General features: G+C 47.1%; 1 protein-coding gene across 2 annotated transcripts in view; it reads left to right on the top strand.

Annotated features, from left to right (window-relative positions):
* CHST12 (carbohydrate sulfotransferase 12) overlaps positions 1–21,064 on the top strand; it is a 30,836-nt gene that overhangs the window by 6,404 nt on the left and 3,368 nt on the right. The window contains exon 1 of one of the 2 annotated variants that reach the window (XM_021935603.2): positions 8,034–9,211. The exons of the other annotated variant lie outside the window; for it this stretch is intronic. Coding sequence (XP_021791295.2) covers positions 9,004–9,211 — 208 coding nt within the window. The 5' untranslated portion in view covers positions 8,034–9,003. Of the gene's footprint in view, positions 1–8,033; positions 9,212–21,064 lie in introns of those variants that run through there. 2 annotated transcript variants of the gene reach the window in all.

The raw sequence follows: 21,064 nt of genomic DNA, 5'->3' as shown, positions 1-21,064 counted from the left end.
AAAATATACCCACCAGGAGAGAGAATATGTTATAGGCCATTCTTCACCTGTCCCCACCTTTCAGAAATGAGGCAATCAGAGTCTGTCACATTTGTCTGGTTTTTGTTAGAACAACACTTCTTTCTTGAGCAAGTACTGAGAGCCAAATGCTACTGTACGCCTTGAGAATACCCACTGTGAGACAGGATGAGGACCTCCCTTTTAAGGTTTCAGTACGGGAAGACAATGAGCAGATTAACCAGCCAATCTGAGCTATTTGAGGCTGGGCACGGTGGCTCATGCCTGTAATCCTGACACTTTGGGAGGCTGAGGCAGGAGGATCACTTGAGCCCAGCAGTTCAGGGATTCTGCGATTGTGCCCCTGCACTCCAGCCTGGGTGACACAGCGAGACACTACTCTAAAACTAATAAATACACGATGTGAGGTAGGGATGGGATAAATGCTGCTATGAAGAAAACCAGGGTATGGGGCTGCAAAGTGCAGGGTAGAGGCGAGACACTACTCTAAAACTAATAAATACACGATATGAGGTAGGGATGGGATAAATGCTGCTAGGAAGAAAACCAGGGTATGGGGCTGGGGAGTGCAGGGTAGAGGTGAGACACTACTCTAAAACTAATAAATACACGATGTGAGGTAGGGATGAGATAAATGCTGCTATGAAGAAAACCAGGGTATGGAACTGGGGAGTGCAGGGTAGAGGCCAGGACCTACTTTCTCAGGGTGGTTAGGGAAGGCCTTGCTGAGGAGGTGAATGTCGAGCAGAGATCTGAAGGAAGTGTGGGACTGCCCTGGGATTCCCCAGCTGAGGGACGGTGATGCAGAGGCCCAGCAGCAGGAGCCTGCTGGATGCGGTGAATGAACGGCAAGGAGACTGTTGAGGCTGGAGAGGGTCGCCAAGGGGTACTGTGACAGGAGAGGAGATCAGTGGAGTCCCCATCACGGGCCATTGGAAGGACTCGAGATAGGAAGCCACTGGACTCCAGTGATCAGAGATGACGTGATCCGACTTTTAACAGAATAACCAGGGCTTTGGGGTTGAAAATGGATTCTGTGGGCCTGAGAGCAGAAGCAGGGAGACCGGTTTGGAGGCTGTTGCAATAACGCAGGTGAGAGCTGATGGTGATTGGGGCAGGGTGGGGTGTAGGTGGGGCAGAGGGGACTTGACAGGTTAGAGCCTGGATACTTGTTTACTTTATTTATTTTTAAATTTTGAGACGAGATCTCACTCTGTCACCCAGGCTGGAGGGCTGGAGTACAGTGGTGTGATCATAGTTCACTGCAGCCTTAGCCTCCTGGTCTCAAGAGATCCTCTGACCTCAGCCTCCTGAGTAGCTGGGACTACAGGTGTACACTACCATACCTGGCTAATTTTTAAATTTTTATACAGACGGCTTCTTGCTGTATTGCGCAATCTGATCTTGAACTCTTGGTCTCAAACAATTATCCTGCCTTGGCCACCTAAAGCGTTGGGATTACAGGTGTCAGCCACTGCACCTGGCCTGAGCCTGGATATATTTTGCATGTAAAGCCCTAAGCAGGTTCTTATGATCATAGTGAGATTTATTATCATTTTCTTCTGAAAAAATTTCTTTGAGTTGACTTAACTCTGGTTTGTTTTTTTGTTTTTTTTTTGAGATGGCGTCTTGCTCTGTCGCCCAGTCTGGAGTGCAGTGGGGCAATCTTGATTCACTGCAACTTCCACCTCCTGGGTTCAAGCAATTCTGTCTGCCTCAGTCTCTCAAGTTGCTGGGATGATAGGCACCAGCCGCCACACCCAGCTAGTTTTTGTATTTTGTAGAGACGGGGTTTTGCCATGTTGGCCAGGCTGGTCTCCTGACCTCAGGTGATCCACCCAGCTTGACTTCCCAAAGTGCTGGGATTACAGGAGTGAACCACTGCAGCCTGGGCCACAGAGCCAGGCTGGAGTGCAGTGGCCAGATCTCAGCTCACTGCAAGCTCCGCCTCCCGGGTTTATGCCATTCTCCTGCCTCAGCCTCCCGAGTAGCTGGGACTACAGGCACCCGCCACGTCACCCGGCTAGTTTTTTGTATTTTTTTTAGTAGAGATGGGGTTTCACTGTGTTAGCCAGGATGGTCTCGATCTCCTGACCTCGTGATCCGCCCATCTCGGCCTCTCAAAGTGCTGGGATTACAGGCTTGAGCCACCGTGCCCAGCCGACTTAACTCTTAAGTCAGTTGAGTCAAATGAGTTATCATTTGTATTCTAGAGTCAAATATCATGCAACAAATACTTGAACCTTATGAGGAATACAGAAGGTACATGAGATATGATCCCTGTCTTCTAAGAACTTGAAACCCAGTTTGGGAATATTGGACTGGTATACGTGCGTGGATTTCCTGTCTACTTGGGAAGTGCTGACGTAGCTGATGGCCTCTGTGCCCTAGGACCAGCTCTGCTGGGAAGTTACTTTACTTCAAAGGCTAAGTTTGGGCTCGATTTTCATTCAGGTTTCCTGGGATATAAATTAACATTCTGTTCTCATCAATGTGACCATTTATTACATATTTTTATTTGGATATACCGTCAGATGTAGTTAACTGAACACAAATGAAGTAATTTTATAAGCAAATAAACCATAAATTTCACATGGTTCCTGGAGGTACCACGTGAAAATGTGTCTTCCGATGGGGGTTTTAATGAAGCACCACTGTGTGTAAGTTCCAGGCAGCCCAGGACATGCAGAGAGCAAATATTGACCCCAGTAACAGAAACTTTCCACATTTGTGTTGACTCCAGCGATGGGAACTGCAGTGAATTATTTGCCTTATATAACATCTGTAAAGCTGGATGAGAAGTAGGTAGTTTCTGGTCTTCGTGCCAGTAGCATAAATAAATAAACTTGAAACATTCTTGGACTTCTTAATGAAGGTCATGTCACTCGATTTAGTGCTCTAGAGCTTGGTTATTTGGACACGAAGAAGTTACTGCCCTCAGCAATAAAGGAAATAGAAATTTGACTGTCTAGTGAAACCTACCAATTCTGCATAAACATACACCATAGAGGCCAGCAGAGCAGAGTGGCAAGGAAGGGGGGCTCTCCAACAACAGCGTGAGTTCCCATGCCTGCTCTGAACACTGCTAGCTCTTGTAGACTTGTGCAACCTATGAGGTTGACAGTAGGGGGTAAGGCAAGATTGGTAAGATTTGCTGTAAACCACCAGAAGGCTATTAATGGAAGTAGAGTTTGGAGCCCTCGGGAGAGTATTATGATGCGGCTATGAGTTCGTTCATAGTTTGAGTTTGCTAGGCAAAATAGTGTGGATGAAGTGAGTCCATGGGCGATTATAAGGATAATTGCGCCAGTGAAGCTTCGGGGGTTTGAATGAGGGAAGCTATAAAAGCTATAATGACTAAGGCTGTATGACTTACGGAGGAGTATGCGATGAGTGATTTTAGGTCTGTTTGTCGTAGGCAGGCTGAGCTTGTTATAATCATGCCTCATAAGAATAGTATGAGGAATGGGTAGGCTATGTATTCTGTTAATTTTTTGTCCCCATTTCATCCCAGTTCATGTGAGGATTAAACAAAGTAATATGTGCAAAGCCCTTAGAACATCACTTTTGACAACATGTTAGCTATTGGTATTGTTATTTAAAAATCAATTTGCACATAGACAGTTTTTTTGTTTTTTTGTTTTTTTTGTGTTTTTTTGTTTTTTTGTTTTTTTACTATTGATAACTGGCTCTTGGTAGAAAGCATGAGTAATAATAAAAATAACACATATTTGTGTAACAAATATTTGAGGGCCTGATGAAAACAGAGCTAAGTAAGGCCAGGGGCAGAGTCTAAAGAAAGTGCTTTACTATTTTATGGAACACTTAGCTGTATTTTCTTGGTTTTGTACTCTCAGTAGCTCTGGTTAGCAGAAAGGCCTAGTTTGTTCTTCTTTTGTAGATGGACTAACAGTCAGACATAAAAATGACTTGGCCCAGGCCACTCAGCAGAGGCCGGACTTGGTCCCGGTATCCCTTCCCTCTTCCTCCCCGTCCGTCCGTGTCTGCGCGGAGCTCTGCACTGGTGTTTTCTTCTGTATTGTGGAAATTGGTGAGAGCCAGACCGTTGCATTCCTATTAGAGAGAGAAGTGTTAGCCTCTGGAGATCAGCTTCATAAAGCCACAAACATTTTCTTTTTAACTTTAAATCAGATGTATTGAGGTATGATTTACATGCAATAAAACATACCCATTTTAAGTATGCAGTTTGAGGAACGTGGCCAAACATGTGCACCTTATACCTACCTCTGCAATCAAACAGTAGAGCATTTCCGTTGCCCCGAGTTTCCTGGTACTCCTTTGCAGTCTACGATTTTCATCAGAATTTTGGCCTCTTTTAAGCATCATATAAATGGAACCATTGAACATACAGTCTTCTACGTCTGGCTCCTTTTTCAGCGTGCGACCTGTGGCATTCACCCATGAATCAGCCATTCACCCTTTGCACACTCACTTGCTGATGGACATTGGGGTTGTTTTCAGGTTTTAGCTTTTTTTTTTTTTTTTTTTTTTTGAGACAGTCTTGCTCTTGTCACCCAGGCTGGAGTGCAATGGTGCGATCTTGGCTCACTGCAACCTCTACCTCCTGGGTTCAAGTGATTCTCCTGCCTCAGCCTCCCGAGTAGCTGGGATCACAGGCACCCGCCACCACACCCAGCTAATTTTTGTATTTTTAGTAGAGATGGGGTTTCACTATGTTGGCCAGGCTGGTCTCGAACTCCTGACCTCAGGTGATCCACCCGCCTCAGCCTCCCAAAGTGCTGGGATTACAGGCGTGAGCCACCGAGCCCGGCCAAGTATCTCATATTAATTTGCATTTCTTTGATGACCGGTGATGATGAGCACTTTCCTGTGTGCTATCTGACTATCTGTACTTCTTTTGTGAAATGTCTGCTCAATTTTTTTGCTCATTTTTTAGTTGGGTTTATTGTATTTTCAGTTGTAAGAGTTCTTTATGTATTCTGGATATAGGCACTTTGTTAGATTTACATATTGAGAATATTTTCTTCCAGCCTATGGTCTGTCTTTTACTTTCTTTTTTTCTTTTTCTTTTTTTTTTGCCCCTCTGAGATGGAGTTTTGGTCTTGCCACCCAGGCTGGAGGCGTGATCTTGGTTCACTGCAACCTCCACCTCCTGGGTTCAAGCGATTCTCTTGCCTGAGCCTCCCAAGTAGCTGGGATTACAGGCACCTGCCACCACGCCCGGCTAATTTTGTAATTTTAGTGGAGACAGGGTTTCGCCATGTTGGCCAGGCTGGTCTTGAACTCCTGATGTCAGGTGATCCACCCTTCTCGGCCTCCCAAAGTGCTGGGATTACAGGTGTGAGCCACCGTGCCTGGCCTTGACTCTCTTTAATGGTAAAATTTGAAGATCTTAAGTTTTAAATTTTGATGAAGTCCAGTTTACCACATTTTTCTCTCATAATTCGTGCTTTTGGTATCCCAACAAATCTTTGACTTCTCCAAAGTCATGGAGATTTTTTCCTGTTTTCCTCTGAACGTTTTAGTTTTAGTGTTTATATGTAAGGCCGTGATCCATTGTGAGTTAATTTTTGTGTGAGGCGTAGGGTTGAGGTTCATTCTTTTTCATACAGATATCCAGTTGTTTCAGCACCATTTGTTGAAAAGACTGTTTATTCCTTATTGAATTACTTTGCCACCTTTTGAAAATAGCCACATACATGTGGATCTCTTTCGGGACTTTATGCCATCTCATTTATCTCTATAGACATACTTCAGAGATGTTGCAGGTTCAGTTCCGGACCACCACAATCAAGTGAATACCACAGTAAAGCGAGTCAACAAAGTTTTTGCGTTTCCTGGTACATATAAAAATTATGTTTGGCCGGGTGCAGTGGCTCACGCCTCACTCCCTGCACTTTTGGGAGGCCAAGGAGGGTGGATCACCTGAGGTCAGGAGTTCAAGACCAGCCCGGCCAACATGATGAAACCCCCATCTCTACTAAAAATACAAAAAATTAGCCAGGCATAGTGGTGGGCGCCTGTAATCCCAGCTACTCAGGAGGCTGAGGCAGGAGAATCACTTGAACCCCGGAGGCGGAGGTTGCAGTGAGCCACGATCGTGCCACTGCATCCCAACCCGGATGACAAGAGCGAAACTCCACCTCAAAAAAAAAAAAAAAGTGATGTTTACACTGTACTGTAGTCTGTTAAGTGTGCAGTAGCATTATGTCTAAGAAACAATGTACATACCTTAATTTTAAAATACTGCTAAAAAATGCTAACAATTATCTGAGCCTTTAGTGAGTGGCAGTCGTTTTGCTGGTGGAGGATCCTATCTTGATGTTGATAGCTGCTGATTGATCAGGGTGGTGGTTGCTGAAGGCTGGAGTGGCTATGGCAATTTCTTAAGACAGCAATGAAGTGTGCTGCATTTATTGACTCTTACAAAAGGTTTTCCTGTAGCACATGATGCTGTCTGATAACATTTAATCTTCTCAAACCTTGCCACTGCGTTTTCATCTGAGTCTATGGAATATTCTAAGTCTTTTATAGTCATCTCAGCAGAGTTCACAGCATCTTTTCTCAGAGTAGATTCCTTCTCAAGAAACTGCTTCTTTTTGTCTTCATAAGAAGCAGCTCTTCATCCGTTCAGCTTTGAACATGAGATGGCAATGATTCAGCCACATCTTCAGGCTCCACTTCTAATTCTACTTGTCTTGCTATTTCCACCACATCTGCTGTTACTTCCTGCACTGGAGTCTTGAACTCCTCAGAGTCATCCATGAGGACTGGAATCAACTTCTTCAAACTCCTATTAATGTTGCTATTTTGATCTCCTCCTGCGAATCCCGAATGTTCTTAAAGACATTAGAATGGTGAATCCTTTCCAGGTTTTCAGTTTACCTTGCCCAGATCCTGCAGAGGAATCGCTATGGATGGCAGCTTTAGCCTTACAAAATGTATTCCTTTAGTAATAAGACCTGAAAGTCAAAATTACTCCTTGATCCATGGGCTGCAGAATGGATGTTGTGTTAGCTGGTGTGGAAACAGAAACAGATCTCAGTCGATTTCTAGGTGTATTTTGCCAAGGTTAAGAAAGAAACAAGTCATCGTAGGATATGCTTTTTCCATAGAGAGTTTTGGGAACTTCAGCATTTAAAGAGGAAGAAGTAGGCAGGAGGGGAAGAGGGGAAAAAAAGGAGGTGGTGTAGGCACTGAGGCCAGTGGTCACATTTTTGTGAGGCCTTGAGTACCATTCAGTGAATCTACATTTTACATGTGAAAAGAAGGGAGTGGGGCAGAGTCACATACGCCTTCTTCTCCGCACAGTAAATCTGCATTTTGCATGCGATAAATAAGCGTGTAAATTACTTTATCTGGGAAAGAAAAGAAGGTAGTGTTTTTGTTTTGTTTTGTTTTGTTTTTGCATGACTTGGTTGCTAAGCATAACTTTCCCTTTAGCTTGGTGAATTTGGGGTCCTGAGATTTTATTTTCCTTTTGCAATGTGTATACAAAGAGATTGATGATAAGGAATTGGCTCACACGATTACGGAGGCTGAGAAATTCAGACCCTGGAGAGCCAATGGTATAACTCCAGTCTGAGATGGAATCCAAAGGCGGAAGACCAGTGTCCCAGCTCAAAGACAGGCAGGCAGAGTCAGTTGATTTTCTTACTCCACCCTTTTTTTTCTTTTTTTTTTTGAGGCAGAGTCTCGCTCTGTTGGCCAGGCTGGAGTGCAGTGGCGCAATCTCAGCTCACTGCAACCTCTGCTTCCTGGGTTCAAGCGATTCTCCTGCCTCAGCCTCCTGAGTAGCTGGGATTACAGGCATGTGTCACCATGTCTAATTTTTTTTTTTTTTTTGGTGATGGAGTCTCGCAGTGTTGCCCAGGCTGGAGTACACTGGTGCGATCTTAGCTCACTGCAACCTCGACCTCCCAGGTTCAAGCTATTCTCCTGCCTCAGCCTCCTGTGTAGCTGGGATTACAGGCATGTGCCACCAGGCCCAGCTAATTTTTGTATTTTTAGTAGAGATGGGGTTTCACTATGTTGGCCAGGCTGGTCTCGAACTCCTGACCTCAACTGATCCGCCTGCCTTGGCCTCCCAAAGTGCTGGGATTATAGGCATGAGCCACAACGCCTGGCCTTATTCCACCTTTCTGTTGTACATAGGTCTTCAGTGGACTGGTTGAGGCCCTCTCATACTGGAAGGGCATCTGATATCTCAGTCCACCCATTTGGATGTTACTCTCCTCCAGAAACACGCCCACAGACACACTCAGCGTATGCTTAACCAAATATCTGGGTACCCCAAGGTCCAGTCCAGTTGACACGTAAAATTAGCCATGTATTACGTGACCTTTTTGTATGATAATGTCAGTTCTGCTGTAAAAATGTGGAAAATGCCCTTCTGGGGCACTTAATACAGGTCTGGCCACGTGGCAGCATCTTCCAGAGCAAGGATGGCCGTGGTCGCGTCAGGGTGACACACGGCTGAATACCAGCAAGCTAAGGCCACAGCTGTCTGCTGCCAGCTGCCTTTTCTTTCCCCAGTGTTTTGCCCACAGTTAGCAAGAAGGGCGTGATTGGACCAGTGGCCTTGCGTGGGCAGCTGGCATGGGCTTGCTCCCTGGGGCTGCAGAGTCTGCCCCTGGCTTCATGCCCTGCATGTTGTGTGTGAGCAGAGAAACATTTAACAGCCCCACCCGGAGCTAAGACGCAGCTCTGTCAGCCTAACCGCAGTGTTTGCCTTTAAACCTAACCTAATAATTTTCAGTGCCATTTATGAGGGCATCTGACACAGCCCCTGCGGAAAGGCACCCCCAACCCCTGCAGTTTCCTGGCGGACGATGCTTCTCGGTGAAACTTGGCTCTGTGGGTTCCCCTGCTGGAGGCAGGAGCCCCCAGTTGGTGTGCGGCAGGCGAGTTATACATCTGTTCATCTGAGATGCCTCTGCGTGCTCTGCTTCAAATCATGGAGGGCTTTTTGTGGAAAGAGTGGGAGATTTGCATTTGGAAGTCATGTCCTATTTCTTTTTAATGAAAAATTACTTTATGGGTTCAGTGTTGCCCGTGATGTGTTTTGGAAACAGGTGGGATCGTGACCACAGTGCTCAGCCCAGTGGTTCTATCAGACTATTCCCTGAATGCTTCTCTCGTGCCCAGAAGGTAGCAAGAGTCACGTGGGCTTCAGACCGGAGCCGCGTCAGTCACCCGGCCAGACATTCCAGTATGTCCAAGCTGTTGTTCTGTGGTTTTGTTTTTTGAGATGCGGTCTCACCCTGCCACCCAGGCTGGAGTACGGTGGCACAATCATAGCTTACTGCAGCCTTGACCTCCTGGGTTCAAGCCATGTTCCCACTTAAGCCTCCAGAGTAGCTGGGACCACAGGTGTGTGCCATCATGCCCAGCTAATTTTAAAAATTATTTGTAGAGATGAGGTCTCACTGTGTGGACCAGGCTGGTCTTGAGCCCCTTGGCTCAAGCAGTCCCCCTGCCTTGGCTTCCCAAAGTACTGAGATCACAGGCATGAACCACCATGTCTGGTTGTCCAAACCACCTTTTAAAGTTAAAGCTTGGCTGGGCGCAGTGGCTCATGCCTTTATTCCCATCACTTTGGGAGGCCGAGGCAGGTGGATCACTTGAGCCCAGGAGTTCAAGACCATCCTGGTCAATATGATGAAACCCCATCTCTACTAAAAATACAAAAATTAGCCAAGCATGGTGGTGCACATCTGTATTGAACTTCTCAGGAGAACTGAAGTGGGAAGGAATCCTGGTGGGGAGGTTGCAGTGAGCCAAGATCACACCACTGCACTCCAGTCTGAATGACAGAGCGAAACCCTGTCTCAAAAAAAAAAAAAAAAAAAAAAATGGCCGGGCATAGTGGCTCACGCCTGTAATCCCAGCACTTTGAGAGGCCAAGGTGGGTGGATCCCCTGAGGTCAGGAGTCCAAGACCAGCCTGTGCTTATAGTGAAACCCGTCTCTACTAAAAATACAAAAATTAGCCGGGTGTGGTGGCGGGTGCCTGTAATCCCAGCTTCTCAGGAGGCTGAGGCAGGAGAATCACTTGAACCCAGGAAGCGGAAGTTACAGTGAGCCGAGATCATCTCTGCACTCCAGCCTGGGCAACAAGAGCAAAACTCCGTCTCAAAAAAAAATTTTTTTAAATACAAAAATTACCATTGTAACCATTTTTAAGCATGCAGTTTGGTGGTGTTAAGCACATTCACGTCGCTCTGCAGCAATCATCACCATCCATCCCCAGAACTCTTCATCTTGCAGAACTAAAACTCTGTCTGCATTGAACACAAGCTTCCCATCCCCCCCTCCCCTGCCCCCACAACTACCATTCTACTTTCTGTCTCTAGGAATTTAACTGCCCTGGAAACCTCATATAAGTGGAATCTTGAAATATTGGTCCTTTTGTTTCTGGCTTATTTCACTGAGCATAATGTCTTCAGGGTTCATCCATGTTGTAGCATATGTCAGAATTTCCTTTCTTTGGAAGGCTGAGTAATATTCCACTACATGGGTTGACCACAGTTTGCTTGTCTGTTCATCTGTTCATGAACACTTGGGTTCCTTCCACCTTTTGGCTATTGTGAATGATGCTGCTGTGGACATAGGGGTGAAGCATCTCTTCAAGACCCTGTAAGTTGGGTCCTGTGGCTCATGCCTGTCATCCCAGCACTTTGGGGGGCCAAGGTGGGAGGATCACTTGAGGCTAGGAATTCAAGACCACCCTGGGCAACATAGCAAGATGCTGTCTCTACAAAAAATTAGCTGGGCATGGTGGCAACCACCTATAGTCTCAGCGACTCAGGAGGCTGCTTGAGCCCAGGAGTTCAAGGCTGCAGTGAGGTTTGATGGCACCACTGCACCCCAGCCTGGGCAACACAGTGAGACCCTGTCTCAGGAAAAGAACAACAACCTTGCTTTCAGTTATTTTGGGTATGTACACAGAAGTGGAAATGCTGTATCATATGGTAATTTTATTTTGTTAATAGTTTTTAAGACAGAGTCTCACTCTGTCGCCAAGGCTGGAGTGCAGTGGTTGGTACAATCTCAGCTCAGTGAAACCTCCGCCTCCTGGGTTCAAGCAATTCTGCCTCAGCCTCCTTGAGTAGCTAGGATTACAGGCGTGAGTCATCACACCCGGCCCCTCATATGGTAATTTGATATTATAATTCTGTGTTAATTTTTTTTTTGAGACGGGGTCTCACTCTGTTCCCCAGGCTGGAGTGCAGTAGTGCCATCACAGCTCACTGCAACCTCCACCTCCTGGGCTCAGGTGATCCTCTTGCCTCAGCCTCCTGACTAGCTGGGACTGTAAGTGCACACCACCATGTCCCGCTAATTCTTTTTCTTTTTTTTTTTTTTTTTTTTTTTTTTTTTACATTTTTTTGTAGAGAAGCATCTTAGTGTGTTTCCCAGGCTGGGGTGCAGTGGCAACATCATAGCTCACTGCAGCCTCAAACTCTTGGACTCAAGCAATCCTCTCACCTCAGCCTCCTAAGTAGCTGAGGCTACAGGCACACACTATCATGCCTGGCTAATTTTTTGGGTTTTTTTTTTTACTTTTTTTTTTCTTTTGAGATGGAGTCTCGCTCTGTTGCCCAGGCTGGAGTGCAATGGCGCAATCTTGGCTCACTGCAACCTCCACCCGCCAGGTTCAAATAATCCTTCCATCTCAGCCTGTCAAGAAGCTGGGATTACAAGTGTGCTAATTTTTATATTTATAGTGGAGACGGGTTTTGCCATGTTGGCCAGACTGGTCTCAAACTCCTGACCTCAAGTGATCTGCCCACCTCGGCCTCCCAAAGTGCGAGGATTACAGGCATGAGCCACTGCACCCAGCCTTTTTAAACATTTTTTATAGAGATAGGGTCTTGCTATGTTGCCCAGGCTGGTCTTAAACTCCTGGGCAGTTCTTCCTGCTCAGTCTCCCAAAGTGCTGGGATTACAGGCATGAGCCACCATACCTGGCCCAAAAATATATTATTAATATATAGTTATAAACCTAAAATATTTTCCTTGTAATTAAACTGAAGTCTTATTAAGTTATCAATAAAAAGTCATAGTTTTTTTTTTTTTTTTTTTTTTTGAGATGAAGTCTGGCTCTGTGGCCCAGGCTGGAGTGCAGTGGCGCGATCTCTGCTCACTGCAAGCTCCGTCTCCCGGGTTCACGCCATTCTCCTGCCTCAGCCTCCCGAGTAGCTGGGACTACAGGCACCTGCCACTGCGCCCGGCTAATTTTTTGTATTTTTTAGTAGAGACGTGTTAGCCAGGATGGTCTCGATCTCCTGACCTCGTGATCCGCCCGCCTCGGCCTCCCAAAGTGCTGGGATTACAGAGCATTGAGCGCTCATGCAGCCAGTCACTTAGGTTTTATATAAAATGATGTAGTCGCTGGCATCGATTGTGTGTATGTAATGCTTCTTTGCTGAAAAATAAGCAGAAGTGCTTAGGCTGGCTCAATGCTGTCCTTATCTAGTTCTTGCATTGCAGATTAGTGAGCGGTGGCAGCATCCCTGGCCTCTGGCGTCTGCCTATGTCAGCGATGTGACTGAGCGTCCTGAAGCTTCACTCTCCTCGTTAGTCTTCATCTTAATTGGCAACTTCCCTCTCAAATTGTTTGACATGTTAACTTTTCCCCTTTGCTACTTTCTCTTTCTCTTTCTTTTCTTTTCTTTCTTTTCTTTTCTTTTCTTTTCTTTCTTTTTCTTTTTCTTTTCTTTCTTTCTTTCTTTCTTTCTTTCTTTCTTTCTTTCTTTCTCTCTCTCTTTCTTTCTTTCTCTTTTCTTTCTTTCTTTCTTTCTTTTCTTTCTTTCTTTCTTTTCTTTCTTTCTTTCTTTCTTTTTCTTTCTTTCTTTCTTTTTCTTTCCTTTTCTTTCCTTTCTTTCCTTTCTTTCCTTTCTTTTCTTTCTTTTTAGATGGAATTTCTCTTGTCATGGGCTGGAGTGCAATGTGCAGATCTCAAATCACTGCACCCCTCCAGCCTCCCTTGTTCAGAGTAGTTCATTCTGCCTCAGCCTCGAGATTAGCTGGGATTACAGGCATCGCCCTGCGCTTAGCTAATTTTGTATTTTAGGTAAGGGACGGTTTCCGCCATGTTGGTTGGTGGTCCTCGACTCCGACCTCAGGTGATCCACCGCCTCAGCCTCAGGTGCTGGGATTACAAGCGTGAGCCACTGCGCCCAGCCTCTTTTTTTTAGATGGAGTGTTGCTCCGTCACCAGGCTGGAGTACAGTGGTGTGATCTCGGCTCACTGCAACCTCCGACTCCCGGGTTCAGGTGATTCTCCTGCATACAGAGAGGCTGAGGCCTCTCCTGTAGCTGGGACCACAGGCGCTCGCCACCACACCCAGCTAATTTTTGTATTTTTAGTAGAGACGGGGTTTCACCATGTTGGCCAGGCTGGTCTCGAACTTTGTGATCCGTCTGCCTTAGCTTCCCAAAGTGCTGGGATTACAGGCGAGAGCCACAGTGTGCGGCCCCACTTTGCTACTTTCTTAGCCTTCAGAAACCTTTTTTTTTTTTTTAAGTGGTTTCATTCACTGTCATCTCAAGAAACTGTTGATTGTTACACATCCTTGAGAGGGGTGGTCCTGAAAACTTGGACAGCACAGGTACTTAGGATCTAGTTTTAAAAATAGGCTGCAGGGGCCGGGCGCGGTGGCTCAAGCCTGTAATCCCAGCACTTTGGGAGGCAGAGACAGAAGCGGATCACAAGGTCAGGAGATCGAGACCATCCTAAGCTAACACAGTGAAACCCGTCTCTACTAAAAAATACAAAAAACTAGCCCGAGCTGAGGTGGCCCGAGAGCCTGTAGTCCCAGCTGGGGAGAGGCTGGGAGGCAGGAAGAATGGAGTGCTTGAACCAGGAGGCGGAGCTTGCAGTGAGCTGAGATCCAGCCACTGCAGCTGGCGACAGGCAGGAACTCTGTCTCAAAAAAAGGCTGCAGTGGCTCAGCACCTATCATTCCAGCATAAAAAAAAAAAAAAAAAAAAAAAAAAAAAAAGGCTGCAGTGGCTCATGCCTGTCATTCCAGCACTTTGGGAGGCCGAGGCACTTGGATCGCTCGAGGCCAGGAGTTCGAGACCAGCCTGGGCAACATGGAGAAAGCCCCTCTCTACTAAAAATATAAAAATTAGCTGGGCATGATGCGTGCCTGTGGTTCCAACTATTTGGGAGGCTGAGGCCTGGGAATCCCTTGAACCTGGGAGGTAGAGGCTGTACTGAGCCAAGGTCTCACCACTGCAGTCCAGCCTGGGCGACAGAACAAGACTCCATCTCAAAAAAAATAAAAAACAAAAAGTAAAAAAATAGGCTGTAACATCGTGTGGTTCTAACCGTTCAGAGGGTACTGAAAGCTGGTACAGGCCTGCTTGTTCTCGTCCCACTCACACCCTGAACACACCGGGAGGGCAGGCGGGGAATGCGGCGGGGGCCATGGAGAGACAGCAGCAGGCCCTCTGATCCTCGTGTTTTCGTGATTTCTGTAGCGGGTCATTGCCTTTCTCGGGTTTGACACATGTATTAGCTGTGCGTGATGCTGGTGCACTGCAGGCCGCAGGGCGGGAGGAGGCGTGATCTGCCCCTCCAGGTTGGAGTCCGCTGGATGCTGAGCTTCTCTGCCTTCATCGGGTCCAGGAAGCACTGGGTGAAGGGGGCAGTAGGCAGAGGGCGTCCTTTTCTCTGTCTGAGAATCATGCCAGCCCCTTTCATGTGGAAGCCCAACACCCTCTGTGCACCGACCTTTTCACTATGACTTACCTTATTACTCTTGCCATTGAAAACATGAATTAAGAAGCCAGGCGCGGCGGCTCATGCCAGAAGCAGAGGCAGGTAAATCACGTGAGCCCAGGAGTTCAAGACCAGCCTGGGCAACATGGCAAGACACCGTCTCTACCCAAAATACAAAAATTAGCTGGGCAAGGTGGCACACGCCTATGGTCCCAGCTACTTGGGGAACTGAGGTTCCTGGGAGGTCAAGGCTGCAGTGAGCCAAGATTGCAGCACTGCTCTCCAGCCCGGGCAACAGCGCAAGACTGTATTTCAAAATTAATTGATTAACGAAGACTGGGCACAATGGCTCACGCCTGTAATCCTGACACTTTGGAAGGCTGTGGTGGGAAGATCACCTGATCCCAGGAGTTCAAGAGCAGCCTGGGCAACATAGGGAGATCCTGTCTCTACAAAAGAATTTTAAAAATGAGCCAGGTGTGGTGGTGTGCACCCATGGCCCCAGCTTCTTGGGACAAGCCAGGAAGTTGGGGCTGCAGTGAGCCATGATCATGCCACTGCACTGTAGTCTGGGCAACAGGGTGAGACCCTGACTCTAAAGAATATAAAGAAAGAACATGAATTAAGAGTCCACAGAAGTTGCAGAGGTGGATGGAGAGTGCAGCCGCATTTCAACCTCATGAACTTTGAGGTTCATTTAATGAGAATCTGTGAAGGGCCAGGCCCAGTGTCTTTTAGAGTCTAGTCCAGTGCGTGTGAGGCATATAAACTCCAAGAAGCTAATGCTGGGAGAAGTCCAAGAGGGTCCCCCAGTGCGAGACTCTGCCCTAGAAGACTCCCAGGGGCAATCCGCCTGTTTGTGCTCAGATGTGCCCAGGAATAGAGATCTCACTATGGGTTTTGGCCACTTAACTCATTAGCGTATCTGTTGGTTCACTGGGCTGACCCTGGTGTCCGAGAGTTGTCTTCTGAAGCTGCAGAGGACAAGCCTGTTCCCCTCCTCTGTGATAGCCCTTCAAGAGTTGGAGGCACCAACAGAAATTCTTCTCGTCCTGAGCAACCCCAGCTCCCCCAGCGCTCCCCTTCCACAAGGTGCTATGGGAAAAGAGACACTGAGCGCTGGCTAGAGCCTGCTGTAATCAGGGTGCCCCCGTGGAGGAGTGGGAAGAGAAGGCAAGACCCTGCTCCAGGCCGGGCATGGTGGCTCAAGCCTGTAATCCCAGCACTTTGGGAGGCCAAGGCAGGCGGATCACCTGAGGTCAGGAGTTCAAGACCAGCCTGGCCAACATGGTGAAACCCCATCTCCGCTAAAAATACAAAAATTAGCCGGGCATGGTGGCACATGCCTGTAATCCCAGCTACTCAGGAGGCTGAGGCAGGAGAATCACTGGAACCTGGGAGGCGGAGGTTGCAGTGAGCCGAGATTGTGCCACTGCCCTCCAGCCTAGACAACAAGAGCAAGACTCCGTCTCAAAAAAACAAACAAAATCCCCCACCCCAGTGAGGACTGCGCTTAGTCAGCATGTGGGTGAAGACAGGTGTGGACACAACCACAGTGCAGACAAGGGTGAGTGTCAGGAGAGAGGGGTCCAGACTGTTGGGCTCTTCCAGAAACCCCAGACTGCCAGGTCACAGCCACTGAACATGGATGCATTTTATGTTCACCTTTTACCCTCCACCCATGAACGGGGCTATGAGATGCCCCTGCTCAAACATCTAGAAAGAAAGAGACAGGATCTGGCCTCTGGCAGAGGCGGGTGCCTCTGGGGATCCATGCCCTGTGGCCGCCATTGTTTCTGGATGTGGCTGAGGGCTCAGGAGCATTGTGCGCACAGGTGGTGAGTCACCTGTAAGGCCCACACACGGGGCAGGTGCAGGGGGCCCACATCTGCAGTTGTGTGTGTGTTCAAATGCAAAATAGCACTGCTTGTCCCTTTTTCCTGTTGTGTCCAACTTGCAGGTCTTCTCCCATCCTGTCTATTTGATCTTTGTGTTTTTGGGTGGAGAACCTACCACTTCTCCCAGTATACGTTTCCATCTCTTATTTATCTTCAGCTTTACTTTTTGTCTTTCCAGGCTGTTATCTTCTGAATGCAGATTCTGGGGGAGCCTGCACTCTGGTGGCGGCGGCAGAGGTGCCCGGGGTCAGGGGTTAGACCCTCTGGGGGAAGGGCCTGGCAGAAGGCAGGAGGCTGGAGGGAGAGACAGGCTGGGGACCACGGGGTTCCCTCGATCAGCGGGGCCTCTCTGGGGACCTGTGTAGTCCAGGATGGAAGTAGGTAGATGGGCACTGTGCAGAGGGACTGGCAGTGAGAAGAGCACAGCTGGCTGTGGGGACAAATATTCAGAGGCTGGGACTCATTTCTGTAATGGAACCAATGTCCTTAGCAAGAAGCCAAGGCAGGAAGGTGGCCCAGGGATACCCCAGGAGAGTTCCTGGCATGGAACGTCAGGGGCTTGGTCACAAGGGGCTTCAGAGCCAGGCTGATGTGATGGGGGCCTCTGAGCCTGACATTCACCCAGTATTGACTGCACCCTACCACGTGCCTGCATGTGGTGAGCACAACCAGACGGAGCCCACCCTCCCCGGCTGTGTGAGCGAGAGCGGGACTAATTAAAAATGCACACCCCAAATAAGTACACAGTTACCGACGGGATCGACGGAGACTGCATAGTCTGGGATCTGACCAGTTGGGAAAGGCTTTGCTGAGCTGGGGATGAGTAGGTGTCTACTGATGACAAGGCAGGGGCAGGCAGACAGACGTCCTCGCCTTGTCATGGTCTTAGAGGTAAGGTACTCCCTTTTGCACCCTTAAATATGAGGTTAGCTGTGAGGTTTTTTTTGTTTGTTTTTGTTTTCACGCAGATTGTTGCTAATATTAAAACATGTAACATACAAGAACGATAGGAGAGACATACAGGCCAGGCGCGGTGGCTCACGCCTGCAATCCCAGCACTTAGGAGGCTGAGGCAGGTGAATCACTTGAGGTCAGGAGTTCGAGACCAGCCTGGTCAACATGGTGAAGCCCGGTCTCTACTAAAAATACAAAAATTGGCCAGGTGTCAGGGAGGGCACCTGTCATCCCATCTGCTCAGGAGGCTGACGCAGGAGAATGGCGTGAACCCGGGAGGCGGAGGTTGCAGTGAGCTGAGATCGTGCCACTGCACTCCAGCCTGGGTGACAGAGCAAGACTCTGTCTCACAAAAGAAAAAAAATGAGAGAGAGAGACCTACAAATGAAAAAATACTCAGTTTAAAAAGTCGTAGCACTTTGCGAGGCTGAGGTGGCCAGACTGCTTGAGCCCAGGAGTTCAAGACCAGCCAGGGTAACATGGTGAGACCACAGCTCTATAAAACATTTTTAAAAATTAGCTGGGCCCAGTGCTGTGTATCTGCAGTCCCAGCTACTTGGAAGGCTGAGAGGGAGGATCACTTGAACCCAGGAGGTCAAGGCTGCACTGAGCTGTGATTGTGCCACTGTACTCCAGCTTAGGCGACAGAGCAAGGCTCTGTCTCGGAGAAAAAAAAAAAGTTAACACATTTGTTTGAGGACGAAAAGTTCAACACAGTTTGGGCCTCCCATTCCACCCCCCGCACAGAGATGACAGAAAAAGGGTAAAGCTGTAGGGTTCTGTAGATGCCCTATCAAGTTGAGGATATCCTCCTTTCTAAGTTTGCTGAGAGTGTTCATAGTGAATGGATATGGGTTTTGTTGTTGCTTCCTGTAGGAGTTTATTTTTTAGCTTGTTAATATGATAGATTGCATGGTTGATTTTTGAATGTTGAGCCATTCTTGCACACCCTACTTGGTCATGCTATGATTCTTTTTTGTTTGTTTGTTTTTTGTTTTTTGAGACAGAGTCTCACTCTGTCACCCAGGCTGGAATGCAGTGGCACGATCTTGGCTCACTGCAACCACCACCTCCTGGATTCCAGTGATTCTCCTGCCTCAGCCTCCCCAGTAGCTGGGACTACAGGAGCCCACCACCACGCCCAGCTAATTTTTTGTATTTTTAGTAGAGGCGGAGTTTCACCGTGTTTCCATCTCCTGACCTCGTGATCTGCCTGCCTCGGCTTCCCAAAGTGTTGGGATTACAGGCATGAGCCACTATGTCATGGTTCTTTTTATACACTGCTGGATTTGGTGTATTAATATTTTGAGCATTTTTGCATCCAAGTTCATAAGTGATAATGGCCTGTAGCTTTCTCTTTTTTTTTTGAGACGGAGTCTCGCTCCGTCGCCCAGGCTGGAGTGCAGTGGCACGATCTCGGCTCACTGCAAGCTCCACCTCCCGGGTTCAAGCGATTTTCCTGCCTCAGCCTCCCGAGTAGCTGGGATTACAGGCATCCACCACCACGCCCAGCTAATTTTTTGTATGTTTTAGTAGAGACGGCATTGCAGGATCTGGCCAGCAGCCCGCAGTGCAACGGGGCTCTTTCTTTGTTCCCAGGCAAATCAGCAGGTTGAGAAATAACAGACACAAGATAGTGAAAGCTGGGTCCAGGGGGGTCACCACCTTCTGGTCGCATGGTGCCAACAATGCACTGGACATACCAGCCTTTATTATTAAGTTTAGTGAGGGCGGGGGTAGGTTAGTGAGGGATTTAGGGTCATTTGATTATGAGGTGAGATGGTCACATGGGGATGAACCAATTCTTTAACGTAACAGCTGTATGCAGAAGTACAGTATAAAGAGATAAGAATTTACAATATAGTGTGTGCATCAGTAATCTCTAACAGAGCCTTAAAACAGAAACACAGTCTTTCCATAGCCTATGATTAGCAAGATATTAATCAGCAGTAACAGTTGCAGCAAAAGCTGGTTACCAACAATCCATAGAAACAGCACATGAAGCTAGACAACAGCTTAGACCAGAAATTCTCAGAAGGGAGTATGCCTTAACCCTAAAGAGGCCTAGAAGAGCCATGGCAAGATGAGGGCATTTATCTCATCCATATGGACACACGTCCGTTTATAGGCTCCCCTCAAGGGTCGCATCCATTCCCAGAGCCATGAACATCTGCTTTTCTGGGATAGGAGTCTTGGTGATGTGAAAACCTCCCTGACTGCACGTCCGTTCATAGGCTCTCTGCAGGGGGAAGCAAATCACATGCTGTTGGCTCATTCTGGCAGCCCAGCCTGGCATTGTCTTTACACAGTCCTGCATGCAATTTTGTATTTACAATAATCAGGGGCATTTCATCTTTTATTCCGTAGCAATAGTTTCAGGGGGTCTCCCTACAAGACGGAGTTTTGCCATGTTGGCCAGGCTGGTCTTGAACTCCTTGACTTCAGGCGTTCCACCTGCCTCGGCCTCCCAAAGTGTTAGGATTACAAGCAGGAGCCACTGCGCCCAGCGTCTTTTTTTTTTTTGGTACTGGTTTTCACTGGTTTGGGTATTAGAATGATGAGTTGGACGTGTCTCTCTTCTCCTTTCTGTAAGAGATTGTATAAAATTGATGTTGTTATTCTTTGAGTGTTTGATAGAATTCTTCAGTGAAACCATCTGGGCCCAGAGATTTCTTTTTAAGGCGCTTTTACATTACAAATTTAGTTTCTTTAATTAGTATAGGATTATTCATTTTGGTAGTTTGTGGTTGTCAAGGAATTGGTCTGTTTCATCTAAGTTGCTAAATTTGTGGGCATAAAATTGTTTGTAGTAGTTCCTTATCCTTTCAATGGCTGCAAGATCTATAATTTCATTCCTTGTCTTGTTCTTGATAAAGATAATTCGTGGGTTTTTTTTTGTTGGTTGGTTAGTTTTTTTTTTTTTTTTTTTTCTTTTGAGACAGGGTCTTGGTCTTGCCAAGACCAAGGCTGGAGGGCAGTGGCACGATCTCAGCTCACTGCAGCCTTGACCTCCTGGGCTCAAGTGATCCTCCTGCCTCAGCCTCCAGAGTAGCTAGGACTACAGGTACACGCCACCATGCGTGGCAGATTTTTGCATTTTTTATAGAGATGGGGTTTTGCCATGTTGCTCAGGCTGGTCTTGGACTCCTGGGCTCAAGGCATCCTCTCGCCTCTGCTTCCCAAAGTGCTAGGATTACAGATGAGAGCCACCGTGCCTGGCCTCTTCTGCTTTCTAATGCTCTTGGCACCACAGTGACTATAACATATGTTGTATTTTCATCCTCATTCTGTTCTATGTACTTTAAATTTTTCCTTTGCCATTATTTAGAAGTGTGTCATTTATTTTCCAGGAATTTGTGTTTGTGGATTTTCCTGTTGTCTTTTCTGTTACTGATTTCTAGTTTTATTCCTTTATAGCTAGAAAACTCTTGAAATATTTCAATTCTTTTATTTTTATTTATTTATTCATTTTTATTTTT

This window comes from Papio anubis, chromosome 4 (assembly GCF_008728515.1).
Source record: "Papio anubis isolate 15944 chromosome 4, Panubis1.0, whole genome shotgun sequence".
Lineage (NCBI taxonomy): Eukaryota > Metazoa > Chordata > Mammalia > Primates > Cercopithecidae > Papio > Papio anubis.
Note: the sequence above shows the minus strand (reverse complement) of the source record. Positions and strands in the feature narration are given on the sequence as shown.